A 21,940-nucleotide genomic window follows, 5' to 3' on the forward strand; every position below is an offset into this window, starting at 1 on the left:
GCCAAATCTGCGCAGGTTTAGCGCAAATACTGAACTTGTGAGACATCATGACATTATCGAGTATATTGCAAAAACCAAACAAAACACACCTAAGTTACAAAGTGCACGCATACGCGACGTGATGTAGTCTGGTTAGACTAACTTTGTGCTGTGCGCATTTAGAGTGCATTCTTTCATTGCATGATTCAGTCTGTTAATATGCATTACGAATGATCACATAATTCAAGATAAGGGGGTTGGAAAATGTATATATTTATATCAATTCATATAGTTAATATCACACGAAGAGTGCCGTTTAAAAAAAAAATCAGCATGGTTACAAGTGTGATACTGATTTTATACAACAGTTCAATAAACAATAAGTTAATATCAAGAGACTTTCGTTTTAGACACCATATTGGTTGTTTTTGCATTATTTCGCCAACAGAAAACATTACAAACACAGCGCTGTTTTGCGTCTCTGAGCAAAATCAACCGTGTAAATGATTCGGTTCATTCGCAATGACTCACTTAACAGTGACTTGCTGCCACTTACTGGCGGATTTAATTTCACATTTAAAGTATCTTTTAATTTTTAAAATAATATAAATATCACTTAATTTCTATCACTGCTGTGAACTGACCACACAGAATATGAAAACTTTAGGAGTCCTTAAGATATCAGCACAATAACACACTCAGCAAAATATCGTCTAATTATCTTTATCGATAAAATCCCAGAAAATATTGAGATATAATTTTTTGTCAATATCGCACACCCTTAGTACCGACACAAAATGATTTGCAACAGTCGCTTTGTCATGTAGACAGCCTCAAGCTGTTGGTTTATTTCGGGGTTTTTTTGGCTGGTAGAAGTTATGAATGGCCGGTAACTTAAAAATTTTGTAGCCAAATTGGCTGGTGAGTAAAAAAGTTAATTTCAATCCCTGCACTCTAATCTTGCTGAAAATTAGGTCCTTTTAATAAATGAGATTTTGAAAAATACTGAATTAAAGAGTTTCTCCTCCTCTCTTTTTCTCTCAGTTGGATCTGATCACTGATCTCCTCGGGACTCCTCCTCTTCCTGCCATGGCATCCGCGTGTGAAGGAGCACGAGTGCACATTCTTAGAGGACCCCACAAACCAGTTCAGTACCTTCCTTTACAATGATTTATTAGTCCAAAAAGATGTCATGCACAAATCTGTCCTCAAATCAAATACAATATTCTAACTTTCATTTGTGCTTTCTGTCTCTTAGCCCTCGCTGTCTGTTCTGTACATGTTGTCAGATGGAGCAACACATGAAGCTGTTCATCTTTTGTGCCGCATGCTAGTTTTTGATCCAGTGAGTATGACTTTTCTAGATCACAATAACTGTCTGCATTTTGGCTAATGTTTTTGTGTGATTTATTTATGGCCTATACTTAAAATAATAGTTATTTTGAGGCTGTATACACGCTTCTGTAGTTGTATTTTTATAACATTTACATATAAAGCACATTGTTAAAATAAATATGTGACCCTGGAGCTCAAAACCAGTCATAAGTAGCACGGATATATTTGTAGCAATAGCCAAAAATACATTGTAGGGGTCAAAATTATTGATTTTTCTATATGCCAAAAATCATTAGTATATTAAGTAAAGTTCATCTTCCATGAAAATATTTTGTAAATTTCCTGCTGTAAATATATTAAAACGTAATTTTTGATTAGTAATATGCATTGCTAAGAACTTCATTTGGACAACTTTAAAGGCGATTTTCTCAATATTTTGATTTTTTTGCACCCTCACCCTCCTATCCTAACAAACCATACATCAATGGAAAGCTTATTTGTTCAGCTTTCAGATGATGTATAAATCTCAATTTAAAAAAATTGACCCATATGACTGGTTTTGTGGTCCAGGGTCACATATATGTAATGCTTCCTGTTTGGTTTGTAACTCCTACTTAGATGCGTTAAAGGCACAATATGTAAGTTTTCGCCACTAGAGGTCGTATTTTCAAAACAATAACAGGCGAAGCTTGATGAAGCTTTGAAGGCCGATTTTCACGGATGAGGTAATTAATTCATTTTTTTTATTAATTTTTTCTTCCACAGTTATTCAAACAGCGAATAAATTATACAGAGAATGCGAGCAAAGAACATTTACATTGTTAAAGAACATATGACTGACTTAAGTCTAGCGCGAGTTTAAGCACTCTCAGAAAATTCCAGTTATAATCAGTAAAGCTGTCTATACACGGTTTGATGAATGAATCTCTTATGTCATACGTACATCTGCACTTAGTGGTTTATGAGAGAATTCACGCGAGAGCTGTCAGCTGTCAGCGAGTGCGTGCAGTGGACAAAAAACTCATCTGAGTTTGGCCATTACATTCATAAGCTCAACGGACTCGTGTGTGATTGGTTATAATGCGCAACACTGTAAAAACGCATATAAAAATCATGGTGCAACATTGAGCAGATCTCAATTTAATGCTGCGGTCAACACTTTTCATTTCATTTTCGATTTATTCGCGACATCCGTAATGGATTTAGTTTATCTGTACAGCAGCATCTGTGTCCGTGTGTTGCCATACCCTGCGTCCCAATGTGCATACTATCTACCCTAAATAGTATTGAAAATGACTAATATCACATAGAATTTAGGATGGATAGTATGCACATTGGGACGCAGGCACCACCGTTTCTACAAGCGGAAACTGAGGATATGTTGATATTACATCATTGATAGGCGACGAGCCATTATTTAAAATGGGAATTTCTCTGGATTTACAAATCCTTGGGAATTTTTGGGATAACATAAATACACAACTGCATGAAATATATCACACTGTGCGAGTAGTTTTTGGATATTTTATTACGAAAATCTTACATATTGTGCCTTTTAATATGGTTTTGTATGAGTAATGAGAATATAGTGAATCATCATTGATGTCATTGTTGATACTATTACAATTTAGAATGCATGGTTTTTAAAATGTAATTTATTCCTGTGATAGTAAAGCTGAATTTTTTGCATCATTGCGCCTGTCTTCAATGTCGCATGATCCTTCAGAAATCAGTCTAATATGCTGATTTGCTGTTGAACTAATTATTGTCTCATCAGTCTCATCACTAGTTGGACTGCTGAATATTTTTTGTGGAAACTGTGATACATTTTTCAGTATTCCTTTAATATGTTCAAAATCTGTTGTAACAATTTAAGTGGCTTTACTGTTCCTTTTGGTCACTTTAATGCGTCCTTGTTCAAAGTAAGAACAAAACACTTGACCTCATACTTTTGAACAGTGTTTTTATTTTTTTTTTTGGTATTATTATTATTATTTTGGAGTGAAAATGAAAACTGTGTGTGTGTCTCCATCTATAGGCTAAGCGCATCTCGGGCAGTGATGCTCTGTCTCATCCATATTTGGATGAGGGTCGTCTGCGGTACCACACCTGCATGTGTAAGTGCTGTTACTCTGTGCCCAGCGGGAGGGTGTACACCCGAGACTTTGAGCCGCCTGCGGATCGACCTTTCAGCCACAACTATGAGCAGAGCATGCACTCCGTCTGGCAGGGCAAAGGTGACTCACTCTGGCGCTTTGTTACGATTAAATCTCCATCATCTTTTGACATGAAGGACCTATTTTGATGACCTGTTTTCTCTCTTCGTCTCAGAGCTCATCCATCGTTTTATAACAGAGCACCAGCAAGGCAAGCGAGTGCCTTTGTGCATCAATCCCCAGAGTGCAGCCTTCAAAACCTTCATTAGGTGAGTATAAGAACAAGTGTTTTTTGACAACTCGTCTCTTTTTCCAGTATATGCACTCAAAATTAAGCCCCTGCCCTTTTTTAGAATGAATCAAAAGGGGCCCCTCTCAACAATGATCAACAATACAATTTTGCTAAAAAAAAACAAAATGCATTTGAATTATAATTAATATAACAACTTGTACAAAGCAGTAACAAATTGCTCAAATTTCAGAAAATTCCCATTTATTTTATCGTACCATGCAGTGGAAAAAAGCCATAATATACAGCTTACCAATTATTTTTTTTTATTATTGTTGTTGTTGTTGTGATGTTACAGTGTGGTCTCTATAAAAACAATTTTTTTTGTATAATTATTAAAGAGATGGTTCACCCAAAAATGAAAATTCTGTTAATAATTACCCTCATGTCCTTCCAAACCCGTAAGACCTTCATTAATCTTCAGAACACGAATTAAGATATTTTTGATGACATCCGAGAGCTTTCTGACCCTCCATAGACTGCAATGTAACTACTACGGTCAAGGCCCAGAAATGTAGTAAGGACATTGTTAAAATAGTCCATGGGACATCATTTGTTCAATGTTAATTTTTTGAGGCTACGAGATTACTTTTTGTGCAAAAAGAAAACCAAAATAACGACTTTATTCAACAATCCATGTTGGCATAAAAACATCCATTTTTATGCAATCCTGTAAAACCATTTATTTCTTTATATCAGATCCACAGCCTGGCATTCCTCAAAAGTATCAAGGAAAGAAGAGAGATGAGGTGGATTCTGGGAAATGTGGATCATAGGAGCAAGCATGCTTTGGAGATGAAGATATGGATCACATGCTTTTGAATGAACTCTCAGCACTCATTCCAATTCGACATGGGGATTTCTCAGAAAAACAGATCCACTTAAACGACACTGATGAATAATGCTTTTGATGCTGCTGAGAACACTTTTATACTGACTGTGTGCTTGAGGATTACGGGAAATATAATTTTCCACAGAAATAAAAAAAAAGAAAAGAAAATGGATTGTTGAATATGACTAAATGAGCCAACGTCAATGTTGTGCAATACAGATATCTGGAATAATGCAAATGACGAGACTGCGCTGACCATGATTTCACTAACGGATGAGATGACAGTGCCCACAAGTCCATGGCATCGCCCGTGCAGCCATCTTTACTCAGAGAGTATCTCCAAACTCTGTCCATAGACTTTTATCACTGTGTTCTTTTTGCGGGTTCTTAGGTTTTATTCTTAAACTTCTGATAACCAAAAGTTCTTAAGTCTTCTTTCTTTGTTACTGCTTCCTCATTCAATTGAATGTTTTCTGTTCGATATCACTCAGATTTTCTATTAATTTTTTTCTTTACTGTTATTGTTTTGTTTTTGTTTTTTTTTGGGGGGGAGGGTTATTGTGCAGTTTCTTTTGTAACCTATCAACATTATGAAGCATCCTGTGCAAACGTCATCCTTGAGCAAATATATTAGAGTTTTAGAGTTGTATCAGAACGCTGTATAGAGGTGATGGTGTTTTGTGCCGACAGATGTACGTACTTGTTTATCTGTGGAACGTATACTGTTCCATTCCCACCTGAAGCATCTTCCCAAAGGTCCCACCCCCCTCCTAGGACCAAACGAGATTGCTATCAATATCCTGCTCTCTGATTGGGTGAGGCTCTGTAGGCAGAGAAGGTAGATTGAATATTATTTATTTTCTGTTTTTAATTTATTGTTGTCTTGTCCAACTTGTTTGGTGTTTGTGTTTGGCGGACCAGTTGCGTGGGTTTCATGGTGGCATGAGCGAGCCGTCTGGTCCGTTTTTGAAAAACTGTGTGTTTCGGAGAGTTTAGGGAATGTGCAGTGTTGTACTTTTTTCAATATTTCATTACCTCAACCGGCCCTCAGTTTACTGGGCAGGTGTATGTAGACTGAACCCAATCGTTTATCAGAAATGTACTGTAATGTAGTCGAATGACATCAAGTGTGTGTGTGTGTGTGGAGCTCCTCCACTGGGCCCGCAGTCTATCCCTGAATCCGTCTGCTTTTCTTTTTTTGCTTCAGAGCAGATTGTTGGGACAGTGGCTTATGGTTAATTTTAGATAGTTGTTGGGGAAATGCTGCTGTTTGTGTAATACCTCTAAAACCTCCCCGACTCATTTGTAAAAGTAACACGTCTAGAGCTCAGGTTTCATATTATACGATATGGACTAGACTTGTAGACAGAATTTCTCTGGATTTACAAATCCTTGGGAATTTTTGGGATAACATAAATACACAACTGCATGAAATATATCACACTGTGCGAGTAGTTTTTGGATATTTTATTACGAAAATCTTACATATTGTGCCTTTTAATATGGTTTTGTATGAGTAATGAGAATATAGTGAATCATCATTGATGTCATTGTTGATACTATTACAATTTAGAATGCATGGTTTTTAAAATGTAATTTATTCCTGTGATAGTAAAGCTGAATTTTTTGCATCATTGCGCCTGTCTTCAATGTCGCATGATCCTTCAGAAATCAGTCTAATATGCTGATTTGCTGTTGAACTAATTATTGTCTCATCACTGTTGAAAATAGTTGGACTGCTGAATATTTTTTGTGGAAACTGTGATACATTTTTCAGTATTCCTTTAATATGTTCAAAATCTGTTGTAACAATTTAAGTGGCTTTACTGTTCCTTTTGGTCACTTTAATGCGTCCTTGTTCAAAGTAAGAACAAAACACTTGACCTCATACTTTTGAACAGTGTTTTTATTTTTTTTTTTGGTATTATTATTATTATTTTGGAGTGAAAATGAAAACTGTGTGTGTGTCTCCATCTATAGGCTAAGCGCATCTCGGGCAGTGATGCTCTGTCTCATCCATATTTGGATGAGGGTCGTCTGCGGTACCACACCTGCATGTGTAAGTGCTGTTACTCTGTGCCCAGCGGGAGGGTGTACACCCGAGACTTTGAGCCGCCTGCGGATCGACCTTTCAGCCACAACTATGAGCAGAGCATGCACTCCGTCTGGCAGGGCAAAGGTGACTCACTCTGGCGCTTTGTTACGATTAAATCTCCATCATCTTTTGACATGAAGGACCTATTTTGATGACCTGTTTTCTCTCTTCGTCTCAGAGCTCATCCATCGTTTTATAACAGAGCACCAGCAAGGCAAGCGAGTGCCTTTGTGCATCAATCCCCAGAGTGCAGCCTTCAAAACCTTCATTAGGTGAGTATAAGAACAAGTGTTTTTTGACAACTCGTCTCTTTTTCCAGTATATGCACTCAAAATTAAGCCCCTGCCCTTTTTTAGAATGAATCAAAAGGGGCCCCTCTCAACAATGATCAACAATACAATTTTGCTAAAAAAAAACAAAATGCATTTGAATTATAATTAATATAACAACTTGTACAAAGCAGTAACAAATTGCTCAAATTTCAGAAAATTCCCATTTATTTTATCGTACCATGCAGTGGAAAAAAGCCATAATATACAGCTTACCAATTATTTTTTTTTATTATTGTTGTTGTTGTTGTGATGTTACAGTGTGGTCTCTATAAAAACAATTTTTTTTGTATAATTATTAAAGAGATGGTTCACCCAAAAATGAAAATTCTGTTAATAATTACCCTCATGTCCTTCCAAACCCGTAAGACCTTCATTAATCTTCAGAACACGAATTAAGATATTTTTGATGACATCCGAGAGCTTTCTGACCCTCCATAGACTGCAATGTAACTACTACGGTCAAGGCCCAGAAATGTAGTAAGGACATTGTTAAAATAGTCCATGGGACATCATTTGTTCAATGTTAATTTTTTGAGGCTACGAGATTACTTTTTGTGCAAAAAGAAAACCAAAATAACGACTTTATTCAACAATCCATGTTGGCATAAAAACATCCATTTTTATGCAATCCTGTAAAACCATTTATTTCTTTATATCAGATCCACAGCCTGGCATTCCTCAAAAGTATCAAGGAAAGAAGAGAGATGAGGTGGATTCTGGGAAATGTGGATCATAGGAGCAAGCATGCTTTGGAGATGAAGATATGGATCACATGCTTTTGAATGAACTCTCAGCACTCATTCCAATTCGACATGGGGATTTCTCAGAAAAACAGATCCACTTAAACGACACTGATGAATAATGCTTTTGATGCTGCTGAGAACACTTTTATACTGACTGTGTGCTTGAGGATTACGGGAAATATAATTTTCCACAGAAATAAAAAAAAAGAAAAGAAAATGGATTGTTGAATATGACTAAATGAGCCAACGTCAATGTTGTGCAATACAGATATCTGGAATAATGCAAATGACGAGACTGCGCTGACCATGATTTCACTAACGGATGAGATGACAGTGCCCACAAGTCCATGGCATCGCCCGTGCAGCCATCTTTACTCAGAGAGTATCTCCAAACTCTGTCCATAGACTTTTATCACTGTGTTCTTTTTGCGGGTTCTTAGGTTTTATTCTTAAACTTCTGATAACCAAAAGTTCTTAAGTCTTCTTTCTTTGTTACTGCTTCCTCATTCAATTGAATGTTTTCTGTTCGATATCACTCAGATTTTCTATTAATTTTTTTCTTTACTGTTATTGTTTTGTTTTTGTTTTTTTTTGGGGGGGAGGGTTATTGTGCAGTTTCTTTTGTAACCTATCAACATTATGAAGCATCCTGTGCAAACGTCATCCTTGAGCAAATATATTAGAGTTTTAGAGTTGTATCAGAACGCTGTATAGAGGTGATGGTGTTTTGTGCCGACAGATGTACGTACTTGTTTATCTGTGGAACGTATACTGTTCCATTCCCACCTGAAGCATCTTCCCAAAGGTCCCACCCCCCTCCTAGGACCAAACGAGATTGCTATCAATATCCTGCTCTCTGATTGGGTGAGGCTCTGTAGGCAGAGAAGGTAGATTGAATATTATTTATTTTCTGTTTTTAATTTATTGTTGTCTTGTCCAACTTGTTTGGTGTTTGTGTTTGGCGGACCAGTTGCGTGGGTTTCATGGTGGCATGAGCGAGCCGTCTGGTCCGTTTTTGAAAAACTGTGTGTTTCGGAGAGTTTAGGGAATGTGCAGTGTTGTACTTTTTTCAATATTTCATTACCTCAACCGGCCCTCAGTTTACTGGGCAGGTGTATGTAGACTGAACCCAATCGTTTATCAGAAATGTACTGTAATGTAGTCGAATGACATCAAGTGTGTGTGTGTGTGTGGAGCTCCTCCACTGGGCCCGCAGTCTATCCCTGAATCCGTCTGCTTTTCTTTTTTTGCTTCAGAGCAGATTGTTGGGACAGTGGCTTATGGTTAATTTTAGATAGTTGTTGGGGAAATGCTGCTGTTTGTGTAATACCTCTAAAACCTCCCCGACTCATTTGTAAAAGTAACACGTCTAGAGCTCAGGTTTCATATTATACGATATGGACTAGACTTGTAGACACTGTAGACGTGGGTCCAGGCAGTTGGCGGTGTTCTCTGGGTTTATTGCAGAGCTGAATACTCAAAAATGCCCAGTGCTGTAAACATCTGCCTCCTACCACCAGGTGGCAACAAAAGTGCAGGGCACGTTTGGATGTATCAAGGCAGTTGTTGCTCATCAATAATGTCTCTCAATGCTTGTGTGTATGGACTTCACTTGGATTTGCAATTGCAGTGCATTAGGAGTTAAGGCCCAGAAATGTAGTAAGGACATTGTTAAAATAGTCCATGGGACATCATTTGTTCAATGTTAATTTTTTGAGGCTACGAGATTACTTTTTGTGCAAAAAGAAAACCAAAATAACGACTTTATTCAACAATCCATGTTGGCATAAAAACATCCATTTTTATGCAATCCTGTAAAACCATTTATTTCTTTATATCAGATCCACAGCCTGGCATTCCTCAAAAGTATCAAGGAAAGAAGAGAGATGAGGTGGATTCTGGGAAATGTGGATCATAGGAGCAAGCATGCTTTGGAGATGAAGATATGGATCACATGCTTTTGAATGAACTCTCAGCACTCATTCCAATTCGACATGGGGATTTCTCAGAAAAACAGATCCACTTAAACGACACTGATGAATAATGCTTTTGATGCTGCTGAGAACACTTTTATACTGACTGTGTGCTTGAGGATTACGGGAAATATAATTTTCCACAGAAATAAAAAAAAAGAAAAGAAAATGGATTGTTGAATATGACTAAATGAGCCAACGTCAATGTTGTGCAATACAGATATCTGGAATAATGCAAATGACGAGACTGCGCTGACCATGATTTCACTAACAGATGAGATGACAGTGCCCACGAGTCCATAGCATCGCCCCCGCGGCCATCTTCAATCTGCCACTGTATCTCCAAACTTTTATCACTGTGTTCCTTTTGCGGGTTCTTAGGTTTTATTCTGAAAATTCTGGTAACCAAAAGTTCTTAAGTCTTCTTATTTTGTTACTGCTTCCTCATTCAGCTGAATGCTTTCTGTTTGATATCACTCAGATTTTCTACTTCTTTTTTGGGGGGGAACCTCTCAACATTTCTTATGAAGCACCCTGTGCAAATGATCCCTGAGCAAATGCATTCGAGATTTAGAGATGGCGGCATCTCGTGATGACAGACATGCGCACGTCTTTATCTGTGGAACGTAGGTACTGTGCCGTCCCCACCTGAAGCATCTTCCCAAAGGTCCCGCCCCCCTCCTAGGACCAAACGAGATCGATATCAGTATCCTGCTCTCTGATTGGGCGAGATTATGTAGGCAGAGAAGATAGATTGAATATTATTTATTTTCTCTTTTTAATTTATTGTCGTCTTGTCCAGCTTGTTGTTTGTGTTTGGCGGACCAGGTGTGTGGGTTTCATGGCGGCATGAGCGAGCCATCTGGTCCATGAGTATTTTTGAAAAACTGTGCAGGTTCGGAAAGTTTAGGGAATGTGCAGTGTCGTAAATTTTTATTTTATTTTATTATTTTGAATATTTCATTACCTCAACCGGCCCTCATTTAACTGGGCTGGTGTATATAGACTGAACCCAATCGTTTATCAAAAATGTACTGTAATGCAGTCGAATGACGTCAAGTGTGTGTGTGTGTGGAGCTCCTCCACTGGGCCGCAGTCTCTCTCTGAATCCATCTGCTTTTCTTTTTCCTTCAGAGCAGATTGTCGAGACGGTGGCTTATGGTTAATTATTAGATAGCTGTTGGGGAAATGCTGCTGTTTGTGTAATACCTCCAAAACCTCCCCGACTCATTTGTAAAAGTAACACGTCTAGAGCTCAGGTTTCATATTATACGATATGGACTAGACTTGTAGACACTGTAGACGTGGGTCCAGGCAGTTGGCGGTGTTCTCTGGGTTTATTGCAGAGCTGAATACTCAAAAATGCCCAGTACTGTAAGCGTTTGCCTCCTACCACCAGGTGGCATTTTTTTTTTTTTTTTGCTTTTGGTTTAAAGTTTTTGTTTCTTAAGTTGATGTTTTTATGACCACTTTTGCTATTGTGTTGGTAGAAAAACTAGCAAAATAGTGACGGGAATGAAGATCAGTGGGTTGGTTCAGTCTTACCGACTGCCAAGCAGAAAGTGAACATTTTAAGAAAATGGTGAATTTCTTTTAGGCGTAAGATAGATGTTAGACATTTTTAAGAAATTCATAACTTGATATTCGTGTTAATGACTATTATGGCTTTGATAAAATGATTGAACAGTTGTTTTAAGATGGTTATTACTTTCTTGTTATCTGTTGTCTTCTTCTTCTTCTTCTTTTTGTCTTTGCATTTTAGAAGAAACAAACATTTTTTTGGACTTTTTGTGTTCCCAACAAATACTTGAAGTTTTTAATAAAAAAAAAAAAAGAGACGTGGATTAGGGTAAAATAGACATTAAAGAGACAGACACTGGAAACCTTGCCTCTGCGTCTTATTGGTTTGAGACGAGAAGGTGATTTATGAGGACATTTTGAGTGTCCCCGTATTTCAAAAGGCTTATAAATCATTCAGAATGTGTTTTATTTTGAAAATCTAAAAATGCAGAAAGTTTCCTGTAAGGGGTAGGTTTAGGTGTAGGGTTGGTGTAGGGCAATAGAAAATACAGTTTGTACAGTATAAAACTAGGTTACCGTGGTAACTAGGATTTACACAAGCTTCAGTCTGGATCCAGAACACCTGAGAAGAGATGATGCCAACCCCTCAGAGGACCTCAGATGATGCCAACCCTGAAACAACATACAGAACTACCACATTTTGCTATAAGTTTGATTGCATCATATAATAATTGCTGTTAATAGTCTTCATCGTCTGTTTTATTACGTCTTAAATTGATTTTTCCGTACTGCTGGTTCGTCTGGTCAGAGGAGAACTGGCCCCCCGACTGAGCCTGGTTTCTCCCAAGGTTTTTTCTCCAATCTGTCACCGATGGAGTTTTGGTTCCTTGCCGCTGTCGCCTCTGGCTTGCTTAGTTGGGGACACTTCATTTCCAGCGATACCGTTGACTTGATTGCAAAGATACTATTTAAACTGAGCTGGATGTTGACATCACTGAATTCAATGATGAACTGTCTTTAACTGAAAAATTTGTGTTTACTATTGTCATGTTGCATTATTGACACTATTTTCCTAATTAATGCTGTTCAGTTGCTTTGACACAATCTGTATTGTTAAAAGCGCTATATAAATAAAGGTGACTTGACTTGACTTGACTTATAAAAACCATTACGCCTATGGAGAGTCCCCACAATTCACAAAAACAAACCTGTGTATGTGTTTTTATTTTTTTTTTCATTTCGTAATGTTTAATCAAAATGTCATATCTGGACCTGCCAGTGAAAGCAAACTTTGCCGAACTGTCGCTACTTCCGTTTCATCATGACTTTAAAGTTATGTAATTTAAAAGTTTACTTAAAACAATCTAATCTTGAGTTTGGCTATTTTAGTAAAGGTACTCAATATTTACATTATCTATTAATGACTATAAATATAAGTAGTTACATCTACATCGAGGGCCTCAAGTATGAAAGGCTTTGTGTATCGTTCAAATTTGTAAAACCATATGTACGTCAGAATCTGCACAAGGTTCGTTTGAGTGTAAGTACATTCTCAAGCTTTATTTTCATGTTCTCAAGTCCCCAAAGTAACCACAAATGGATCCTAGGATACCTTTTTTATGACTATCTGCATAAAATTTCCATACGCATATTGCCTTGCAGACGCAAAATAGTAGCTTATTTTTTAATTAATAACAGATTGCAGGAGTTGCCTGCACTTATATGAGATTACACAGCTAAAAAAATGTACCTTTTAAAAAAAAGAAACATTTATCTAAAATTGCGTGAGACCAGATAATTTTCAGATAATGTATTTTGAACAAACACCAATTATATTCTCACCCCACATGCAATTTGGGAAACCAAAGATTCTGCTCATAGGATTTATTTTGTGGACTATCTTCACTGTAAAACTCAGTGGATCATCACATCACATTACATCTAATCACAGCTACAGCTGTATATTTTATAATACAGATTATCGAGACAGTAGAAGTAAGATGAACACAAGGGAACATACAGTGAAAGCTGACCACTATGGTCGCCATATGGTGCAAAGACAGTTATCATTGTGAACTAGTTGAATTTAAATTGGAACCCATAGTGACCCATTTCTTTGTGCAATCTTGTATAGCACAAGCATTGAACCAAGAAATCATCACAGTCATAAAAACATGCTACCTCCGTAGAATGCCATAGGAACGATTTCTAAAAGCAGCTCTTCCATTAAATATATTTTATGGCAAGTTTATTTTTAGGCTCCAGGGGTCCGATGTATAAAGTGAAATTTCCCATTCACACACACTGGTATTTATAAAAAATAATAAACTTGGCACATGCACACTTAACTGGTGAGAGCACATTGCTGGTGAGAGCGTATTATCCATCTTTCTCCGTCATGCCTAACAATAGAATATTGCATATTAAAAAACCACAATATATTAACTGCTATTATGTAAAACATGCACTGACACTGATTTTTGTTGCACAACAACATTCTGTCACGTCAGGGCTTTTTAGCTAAAGTTATGTATGATGGATTTGCTTAAGTTATTAAATTATTTTGATTAAAGATTACGAGAGCATATGAATGTAAACACTGTAACATTCCATAAAAAACAAGAACTGTCGATTTTCAATTAATGGTGACTTTAAACTCATATGCTAAACTTACTCTCTGCCTGCGTGTATTGGGCAAACAATACGTATTATTTGAGCAGAACATTCATAATTCTGTATGTTTAGTACGGACTATTGAAACAAAAGATGACAAAAAGACGTCGGGCCATAAATAGTTAATGCGGTCTTTCACTATCAGGTCACTTTGTTTTTACTCGCCATTGGTCAAATTTACTGTCAATCAAAGCTTAAACCAATCAATGAAGGGAAAATCTGTCGCGTCCTTCTCGTTTGGCCAATCAGCAGTTAGTTACTAAGACTCGCGGTGCAGATTTAAAAGTAAAATTAATCTCTTGTCAGCGCATTTAGTACGGGGGTCAGTCGAAAAGACGTGATTTCTGAACCAAGAGCGATGAACAGTAAGTTAAACCGGCCTTTTCCCGTTTCCGTGATATATTTACTAATTTCTCCGGTGATATTAGTTAAAGGTTATGTAAAAAGACAATGGAGACCACAGCTGTATTTATCCGCTCAGCGAGGCTCTGAGTCATGTTAGCACAGCGCTAGCCTGAGAGCTAGCGTGACTCTCTTTCTCTACTTTGCATACAGGCGAATTAGAATAACACCATTATTTAGATAACTTTCGGCATTTGGTTTAGGATTTGCACATGTTCTGTAGTCAAATGTGAGCCATTCCACCCTTCCTGCCTTCCCCAGTCCCCACTTGTTTTGTCTAATCCTAGCTAGCGAGGTGGTCAGAGAGGCAGAGCCGGGGACCAGAGTGGTTGCCCATTATTTAGATAACTTGCGGCATTTGGTTTAGGATTTGCACATGTTCTGTAGTCAAATGTGAGCCATTCCACCCTTCCTTCCTTCCCCAGTCCCCACTTGTTTTGTCTAATCCTAGCTAGCGAGGTGGTCAGAGAGGCAGAGCCGGGGACCAGAGTGGTTGCCTGGATACCTGCTTGTCTCTTCTTCCATCTGGTGCAGGTATCCGCTCTCCGCCACGGGTAGCCTACATTTTTATTTAAATAAGTCATTTGCAAGGGTAATGTGTAAGTGTGGCCATATCTGACCACTGCAGCTTTTGATCTGCTGACTCAGCTTGAGTAATGAGCTTTGTGAAGACCAGACGGACGCGGATCGGGTCTTTTATATGTAAGTTAGGGATGCATTCGCTTCCTGGACAGCTGGATGTGGACAGACGAACTTTGCAGTACTACGATTGTTCGTCCTTGGACATCTTTCTTGTTGTTTTATATATATATGTATATATGTGTAACATTTTTTTCCCCATTAGGGGCTGGCAATCCAAAACCTGTGCAGCTTTCTGGGATCAAGCGCTTAGGATAAATCAACAACATCATGTGGACCGTCTCACAGATGCCTCCAGGACCTTGTGATCCAATTTCTGGAAGACTGTGACAGGATTGCCCTTCCCCGTAACTGACGCTGCTCAACCTTAATGTAATCTTCTGCCTTTTTTTGCTCCTTTTGCTCTAGTCCAATATGACCCTGTCCCCCTGCTGCTTTTCTCTAGCATCTTTAGGATTGCTTTAACCCATTCAGACCCAATTATATGTTCTAACTTACATTGCCTTTCTCTGGTGTTTTTATGTGTAGTACTGCAAAACTGCTTAATATGGTTTCAGTAATGCATCCTACAAAATTTGTGCTATCTGCACCAAAATGATTATTTTTAGACCATGCCTGACCAAAGCTGTAGAATGAATTATATGCCTGTAACAGCAACAGACATTCTGACCAGTGCTCATGTAATGACATTCAACTTTGTGTATGTTTGGTGATATGACATTGTAGGTGGTGTGGCATATTAGTAAAAGAAAATGCATGAGCAGGTCATTGTAAGGTTCCAGGTTTGAACCCCGAGGAGGGATGCAACCCTTGTTATTGGACCAAGTATGTAGCCTATAATTTATTTGTTTCTTTGTTTAAGCTGCCATATGTATGAACAGTTATGTTTTAAATTAATGTTCATCCAACAATGAAATTCAAAATCTGTACAAATTAAATTTTTTGATTTTAGGTTACACTTAATTTAAAGGTAGCCTTGTTACAGTGTAATTATACAATGAAGCACTTCTTAATTAACAACATGCACTTACTAAAGGGTTAGAGTTTGGTTTAAGATTAGTTGCATGTAATTATGCATAATTTACTGTTATTTCTATAATACATATGTGACCCTGGAGCACAAAACCAGTCTTAAGTCACTGGGGTATATTTGTAGCAATAGCCAACAATACATTGTATGGGTCAAAATTATCTATTTTTTTATGCCAAAAATCATTAGGATATTAAGTAAAGATCATGTTCCATGAAGATATTTTGTAAATTTACTACCGTAAATATTAGTAATATGCATTGCTAAGAACTTAATTTGGACAACTTTAAAGGTGATTTTCTCAATATTTTGATTTTTTTTGCACCCTCAGATTCCAGATTTTCAAATAGTTGTATCTCAGCCAAATATTGTCCTATCGTAACAAATCATGCATCAATGCAAAGCTTTTATTCAGCTTTCAGATGATGTATAAATCTTAATTTAAAAAAATTGACCCTTATGACTAGTTTTGTGGTCCAGGGTCCCATATGTAGGTGTATAACAATAGCATATTAAATATTTGTTAATAAAATGTATGAAGTTTTTTTTTTTATTAACAGAAAATATGTATAATATTCTGGATGTTTTGGCTTTCCATTGTAATGGATATCAGAAATATTTTTGTTTTTTTTTGCTGCAATTTATTGTAACATAGCTCAATTTTATCATATTTTTGTTATCTCTTGGTCTGAACGGGTTACAGCAAAATAGTTGCATGGCAAGGATTGAACAATGGCGTACAATAATCATATTGTGTTTGGGGTCTCTGGGGGCGCATCCCAGTTTTTGCAGTCGTTTTTTTCCATCAACCATGTGGGGAGGAAAGCGATTCATTACTGGCTGTCGTCAGCACACACAGCCAGCGGGCCTATCGCCTGCAACCTGTTTAGTTAGGGGTCCCGCCGAGACTCGCTCTGCCTCGTGCGCTGCTGCTGGACTCGCTGCTGGCGAGGAGGACACAATAGGATGGATGCCGCTAGCCTGCTAGCTCTAATAAAGGTAGCGTTGTGAATGCGCGAGCCGTTCGCGCTGCTTTGCTGTTGTTTACACGAACGGAGAAAATCCGAGCGTGACCGAGATGACGTAAGGAACGGCGGAGGGTTTTATAATATCGTTTGCGCGAGATTAGAGTTCGTTTGAATCCTGAGAGCGTCTGTGATGTGTTTTCGTACCAGAATTTGTCGCTGCTCAATCTCTTGAATTATTTGCGTGCTGCATTAACAGATTCGTTCGTGCAAGCTTCAGAATAATGAATAACTAACGCACATTGGCTGTCATGTCTGTAATGCACTCATTGGTTTTGCTGTGATGTCTGTTGCAGGTTTGGATGGTCTTTTTACACTGCTTTTGTGATTGGCTTGCTGCAGACAAGCACTCACAAGTCCCACTGTAGCAATATAACAGGAATAATACAATCTTTCACCTCCTCCCACAAGGTTACCCTCACTGTACCACAGGATGAAGGCCTTCACCCTCCCACACACCCCCTTTTTTCTTCTCTGTGTCCCCTCGTCTCGCTCCCCTCCCTCTCCCTGCAGTAATCTTTCTAAATCTCTTGCTTGCTAATCCTTTCCGTGCCTATTTTTGTACGGACCCCCTCTTCCTCCCAAACATCCCAGCTTCTTCTGCTTCAATATAAATATGGCAGTTGTCCGTAATAATTTAAGAACCCAATTAATTTAAGAAGCAATAATGAGATCAGTGAAGGGATGCAGTTGAAATTGTCTTCCTGAAGATATGTGGGGAATCTATCTGTGTCATGCTGTCACAATGCATACCTTGTAGTCTATCATTTGAACTTGGCTTGAGAGATGAGTGGTATTTTAAGTTGATGTACTGTATGCACATTGATTTAAGAAGGCGTATATCTTGTTTGTCGAGTGTTAATGTGGATTTTGTGGTCTAATTTTCCTTCTTTACTCTCCCCGTTTGTTTTATCCTTCTGTCTTTGCCGTGCCCTTCTCTCTTCTTTTTTCAGTGAACAGATTTTTGGTGAGATTCAAGTTATGAACGTAATGCTTATGATCAAGCAACAATGTTATTACAAATTAAAATACTTAAATCATTTTTTTTAAGATTGGGTTTTCATGAATGGCAAGGTTGTTGTTTTTAATATGCATCCTTTTATGAAAAATATATGGACTTATTAAGATGCACGTTAAAATGTGTTTGTTATATTTATCCTCTTTAGACACACAGTGACGTTGAGCAACATTGCCCGAGATTATGCTGAGCATCCTTGCAGCTGGCTCCATATTCTTCCCAGGCCTCTTCCTGCTGTCCAAGCGATTCCTGAAACATGCTCCCGGGCTCAAATGGAGCGAGAAGGATGCTGTCATCGTCTCGTCCAGGTAAATGAAGGGAAGAGAAAGTGAGATGTGTTGAAAGGTGCTGTCAGGCTCAAGCTACCTGGTTTTATTTATTTGTGTATCTGTGCTCTTTTTGTTTTTGTTTATAAAAGTTTAATCCATAATTGTATTTTTGTGTGATTATTAAGGTTCAATTTAAAGGATAACTTGACAAACCAGTTATTTTTAGTTGTTTAACTGCATCAGTGATTGTGACTTTTGAATGATGTATATGTAATATGTAGTGGTCGACCGATATATCGCCAAGGCCGATATATTGGCCGATATTTGGCATTTTTTCAAATATCGGCATCGGCCGATAAGTTTTTCTGTTTGGCCGATGCGTTTGAGGCGGGACTTTTATTTTGACGGCGCTGAGAGCGGCTGCGCTTGTTCTGTCTAATACGGATAGAAGTCTGTCTAATATTCAGATAGAGCTGTTAAACAAAGGAATTAAAATGTATACAAAAAGTATTATAACGATTGCTTTTATATTATTAATAATAGAAAGTAGAGGTTGACCGATAGTGGATTTTGCCGATACCGATAGCTAGGTTGGACCACACTGGCCGATACCGATTAATTAACCGATTGTTTTAAAATTGATACTGAACAAAAACTAAAATAGTGCTTTATTAACAAAACCAGTACTGAACCATACTAATAGAAAGGCAAACATTATAATACTTTCTCATTTGCCGTTAGCATTCAGCAAATACACATTTACATCATTTAAACAAATCTGTGAATGGCTAATGAAAATTTAATTTCACAAACCTTGCAGACTTAGTGGAATCCAGTTGTGAGATATTGTGAAGTGTGCATGTGACCTGCATGATCGCGTGTTCTCTGCGTGACTTTCGGTCAGTGCAAATTGAATGCTTTAAACATTAAATTCGTGATTTCAAATTATGCTGACCTTTATGCATTGTGTGCTGTATGTTACCTTGGCTTTATTTGAAAAAAATATGATTCCCAATGCACACAAACTTCCCAGAATACTGAGTGCTCTGTTGGTTACAGTTTACTTCCTTTTTAATTATGTTTTTATTAAATATTTATTTATTTGTACAAAATACTTTGTCATCTAAAGTATAAGTGTTTATTTTACAAATTAATTTTTTTATCCATTTTCAAATGATTTCAAATTTCTTAAATATTAATGAAAATAAATACAATTATATCGGTTTTATATCGGCCATCGCCCACCCTGCTTTCCAAGATATCGGCATCGACATTGGCTGTCAAAAAACCAATATCGGTCGACCACTAATAATATGCATAAAATATTCATCAATAAAATTGACACTTGCTGAGATAAACACTTATTTTACAAGTAAATTGTTAAAGTTACTAAAAATATTTGAAAATGGTTGCCTGAAATGAATGAGGAAGATAATCCCATAATGATCAAATATCTGCAGATTCATCGGTCTGTTACTAAATGTGTTTCTGTAAGTTTATGGCAGAGATTATTATCTTGTTTTGAAGGCATTTTGCGTGAAATGTGTCTGATTAAAATCTGCTGAGTAAAGATGTTGCATGTAAGGTTACATTTGATTGCAGTGCATGTCTGATGCATTGATGTGCTTTTCTGCTTAGCTAGGAAAGTTACAGAGTAATATCCTGTTTAAATGACCCTTCCTTTAACTGGTGTCATCAAAATCTGCTATTAAAGGGGTCATAGGATGTTGCTAAAAAGAACATTATTTTGTGTATTTGGTGTATTGAAATTTGTTTATGCGGTTTAAGGTTCAAAAAACACATTATTTTCCACATACTGTACATTATTGTTTCTCCTCTATGCCCCGCCTTTCTGAAACGCGTCGATTTTTACAAAGCTCATCGGTCTGAAAAGCGAGGTGTGGTCTGATTGGCCAGCTATCCAGTGCATTGTGATTGGCCGAATACCTCAAGCGTGTGACGGAAATGTTACGCCCCTTACCACACTGTGATAGCGTGTCCCGGCGCGACGAGACAAAACCAATAAAACCCATTATAAACGAGGCATTTGTTGCATCCAGTGGGGACATAATTACGGATTATAATGACTTATACCGTCTTTTTACGCGTTGCGTACCGCGCCGCGTAAACATAAAACCATGTCTGCATTTGTGATCGGAGAAATGACAAACAACAAGTGCCACTCTACACTCTACTCTCGCATTTGAATCATCAGTGGCAAATTCTTTAATATAAAAAACGTACTTACAGTCTGTGAGTCAGAACAGCCGGCATTGTAGTCTACTCTACCAGGATCAGTCCTCCATAAAATGCGCTGGACACATCTGAATATTTGGGTATATTATAACTGCTCTGGAACAGTGTTGTAAATACAACTTAACCACTGATTTCTAGTTGTGTCCTCATTTGGATGGCCAAACAAAGTAGTTTCGCTTTCACAACGAAGTAGGCGTGGTTGACTCTTAACTTTTATAAAGAATATTTCTTTGGATTTGAGACTTTAGTCTTTGCAACTTTACAGATCTTCTTTATGCACAAAGAGCTTGTAACACTTCAAAGAGAAAGGAAAAATTGAAATCGCATCATATGACCCCTTTAATGGTTTCAAATATCTCCTATCTAAGGGTGTTTGCAGTCTGTTTTGGTCTCCTTGCTGTCTTTCATGAATGTTTTTTCTCTCACCCTTTCACAGACTGGTGTCCTCCGTTCAGGCCATTATGGCATCCTCTGCCGGGTACATCATCGCCTGTTCATGTGAAGACATCATTGAGGACCAGTGAGTATCAGCTGAAGATATGCAACAAGATATAACAGTGAACATACTTTTTTTTCACAATTACGATTGAGTGTATATGCAGGGCTCTGTGTTTTACTATATGCAACACTGTTTTACTTAGGTGTTTGTTTGTTTTCCCATGTGCATGTGTCTCTCTTGCCTCTTTTCACTTGTGTTGCGTTTGCATATACAGCTGAGAATTCTCTAATTTTCATGGAATTGTTCCCAGATGTGTAGGAGTGTGAAAGTATTCCCTTCACTCTGAGTGTTTCTAAGAATGTGCTATTCCTCCAATACGCACCTTATGTCAGTGTAATCTAATTAGAAACTAATTAGGTTGCGAGCCTATCTGTAAATCCACTGTGGCGCACCAAGCCAGAGGGAAAGGGAGCGAGAGAGTTGACTGGCAAAATACTTTAGAAAAACTTGACGGTGACTTTTTTATGACCGCTTTAGTCAGCGGTTTTAGTTAATACTTGAAAGTAGTGTTGTCACGGTACCAAAATTTCAGTATTCTGTACCAATACCAGTGAAAATCCACGGTTCTCGGTACCAATTTCGGTACCAAAGCAAAACACAAAAACATGCTAATTGAACAACATTTTTATTAACAACGTTAAACAAAAATTAAATGTACAAAACCAATGCCATTCTTTATACTTATTTAAAATTGTTTCAAGTTTTTCCACAAGTAATAAAAGTAAGAAAAATGTAAACAAGTTTCACCCAAAAGTTTAGTCATAGTTCTGCTGCCACTGAAAAACATCTGTAAACTGTTGTCTGTTTTAGGGTTTGCTGGTGTGTTTCAGGATCTTCCTCAGTCTGCAGCTGTAAAAGGAAAATATAATATACT

General features: G+C 37.6%; 3 protein-coding genes across 5 annotated transcripts in view; all 3 read left to right on the forward strand.

The window, feature by feature from the left end:
* LOC107684639 (serine/threonine-protein kinase NLK2-like) overlaps nt 1-5,115 on the forward strand; it is a 14,125-nt gene extending 9,010 nt beyond the window's left edge. The window contains exons 9-13 of the mRNA XM_016480940.1: nt 1,024-1,125; nt 1,238-1,324; nt 3,353-3,551; nt 3,646-3,739; nt 4,459-5,115. Coding sequence (XP_016336426.1) covers nt 1,024-1,125; nt 1,238-1,324; nt 3,353-3,551; nt 3,646-3,739; nt 4,459-4,507 — 531 coding nt within the window. The 3' untranslated portion in view covers nt 4,508-5,115. The remainder of the gene's footprint in view (nt 1-1,023; nt 1,126-1,237; nt 1,325-3,352; nt 3,552-3,645; nt 3,740-4,458) is intronic.
* A 1,462-nt stretch (nt 5,116-6,577) lies between these two features.
* On the forward strand, nt 6,578-8,547 carry LOC107684640 (serine/threonine-protein kinase NLK2-like). Its single transcript, XM_016480941.1, has 3 exons — nt 6,578-6,770; nt 6,865-6,958; nt 7,678-8,547. Exons 1-3 carry the CDS (start codon nt 6,647-6,649, stop codon nt 7,724-7,726), a joined length of 267 nt encoding a protein of 88 aa, XP_016336427.1. The 5' UTR covers nt 6,578-6,646; the 3' UTR covers nt 7,727-8,547.
* A 5,658-nt stretch (nt 8,548-14,205) lies between these two features.
* LOC107684641 (protein FAM57B-like) overlaps nt 14,206-21,940 on the forward strand; it is a 19,350-nt gene continuing 11,615 nt past the window's right edge. Inside the window, exons 1-4 of one of the 3 annotated variants that reach the window (XM_016480942.1) lie at nt 14,206-14,293; nt 15,175-15,341; nt 18,191-18,350; nt 21,004-21,087. In XM_016480942.1, the coding sequence (XP_016336428.1) occupies nt 18,226-18,350; nt 21,004-21,087 (209 nt within the window). In that variant the 5' untranslated portion in view covers nt 14,206-14,293; nt 15,175-15,341; nt 18,191-18,225. Of the gene's footprint in view, nt 14,294-15,174; nt 15,342-16,714; nt 16,999-18,190; nt 18,351-21,003; nt 21,088-21,940 lie in introns of those variants that run through there. The other 2 variants (XM_016480943.1, XM_016480944.1) reach the window with 2 other exon arrangements.

This window comes from Sinocyclocheilus anshuiensis, unplaced genomic scaffold, assembly GCF_001515605.1.
Source record: "Sinocyclocheilus anshuiensis isolate Anshui unplaced genomic scaffold, SAMN03320099.WGS_v1.1 scaffold573, whole genome shotgun sequence".
NCBI lineage: Eukaryota > Metazoa > Chordata > Actinopteri > Cypriniformes > Cyprinidae > Sinocyclocheilus > Sinocyclocheilus anshuiensis.

Bases quoted from the DNA above. Each gene is read 5' to 3' on its own strand.
- LOC107684640 (XM_016480941.1), top strand. From the start codon at position 6,647: ATGTGTAAGTGCTGTTACTCTGTGCCCAGCGGGAGGGTGTACACCCGA. The intron at 6,771-6,864 runs GTGACTCACTCT...TCTTCGTCTCAG, and splicing joins CTCCGTCTGGCAGGGCAAAG to AGCTCATCCATCGTTTTATA. The intron at 6,959-7,677 runs GTGAGTATAAGA...TCTTTATATCAG, and splicing joins GCCTTCAAAACCTTCATTAG to ATCCACAGCCTGGCATTCCT.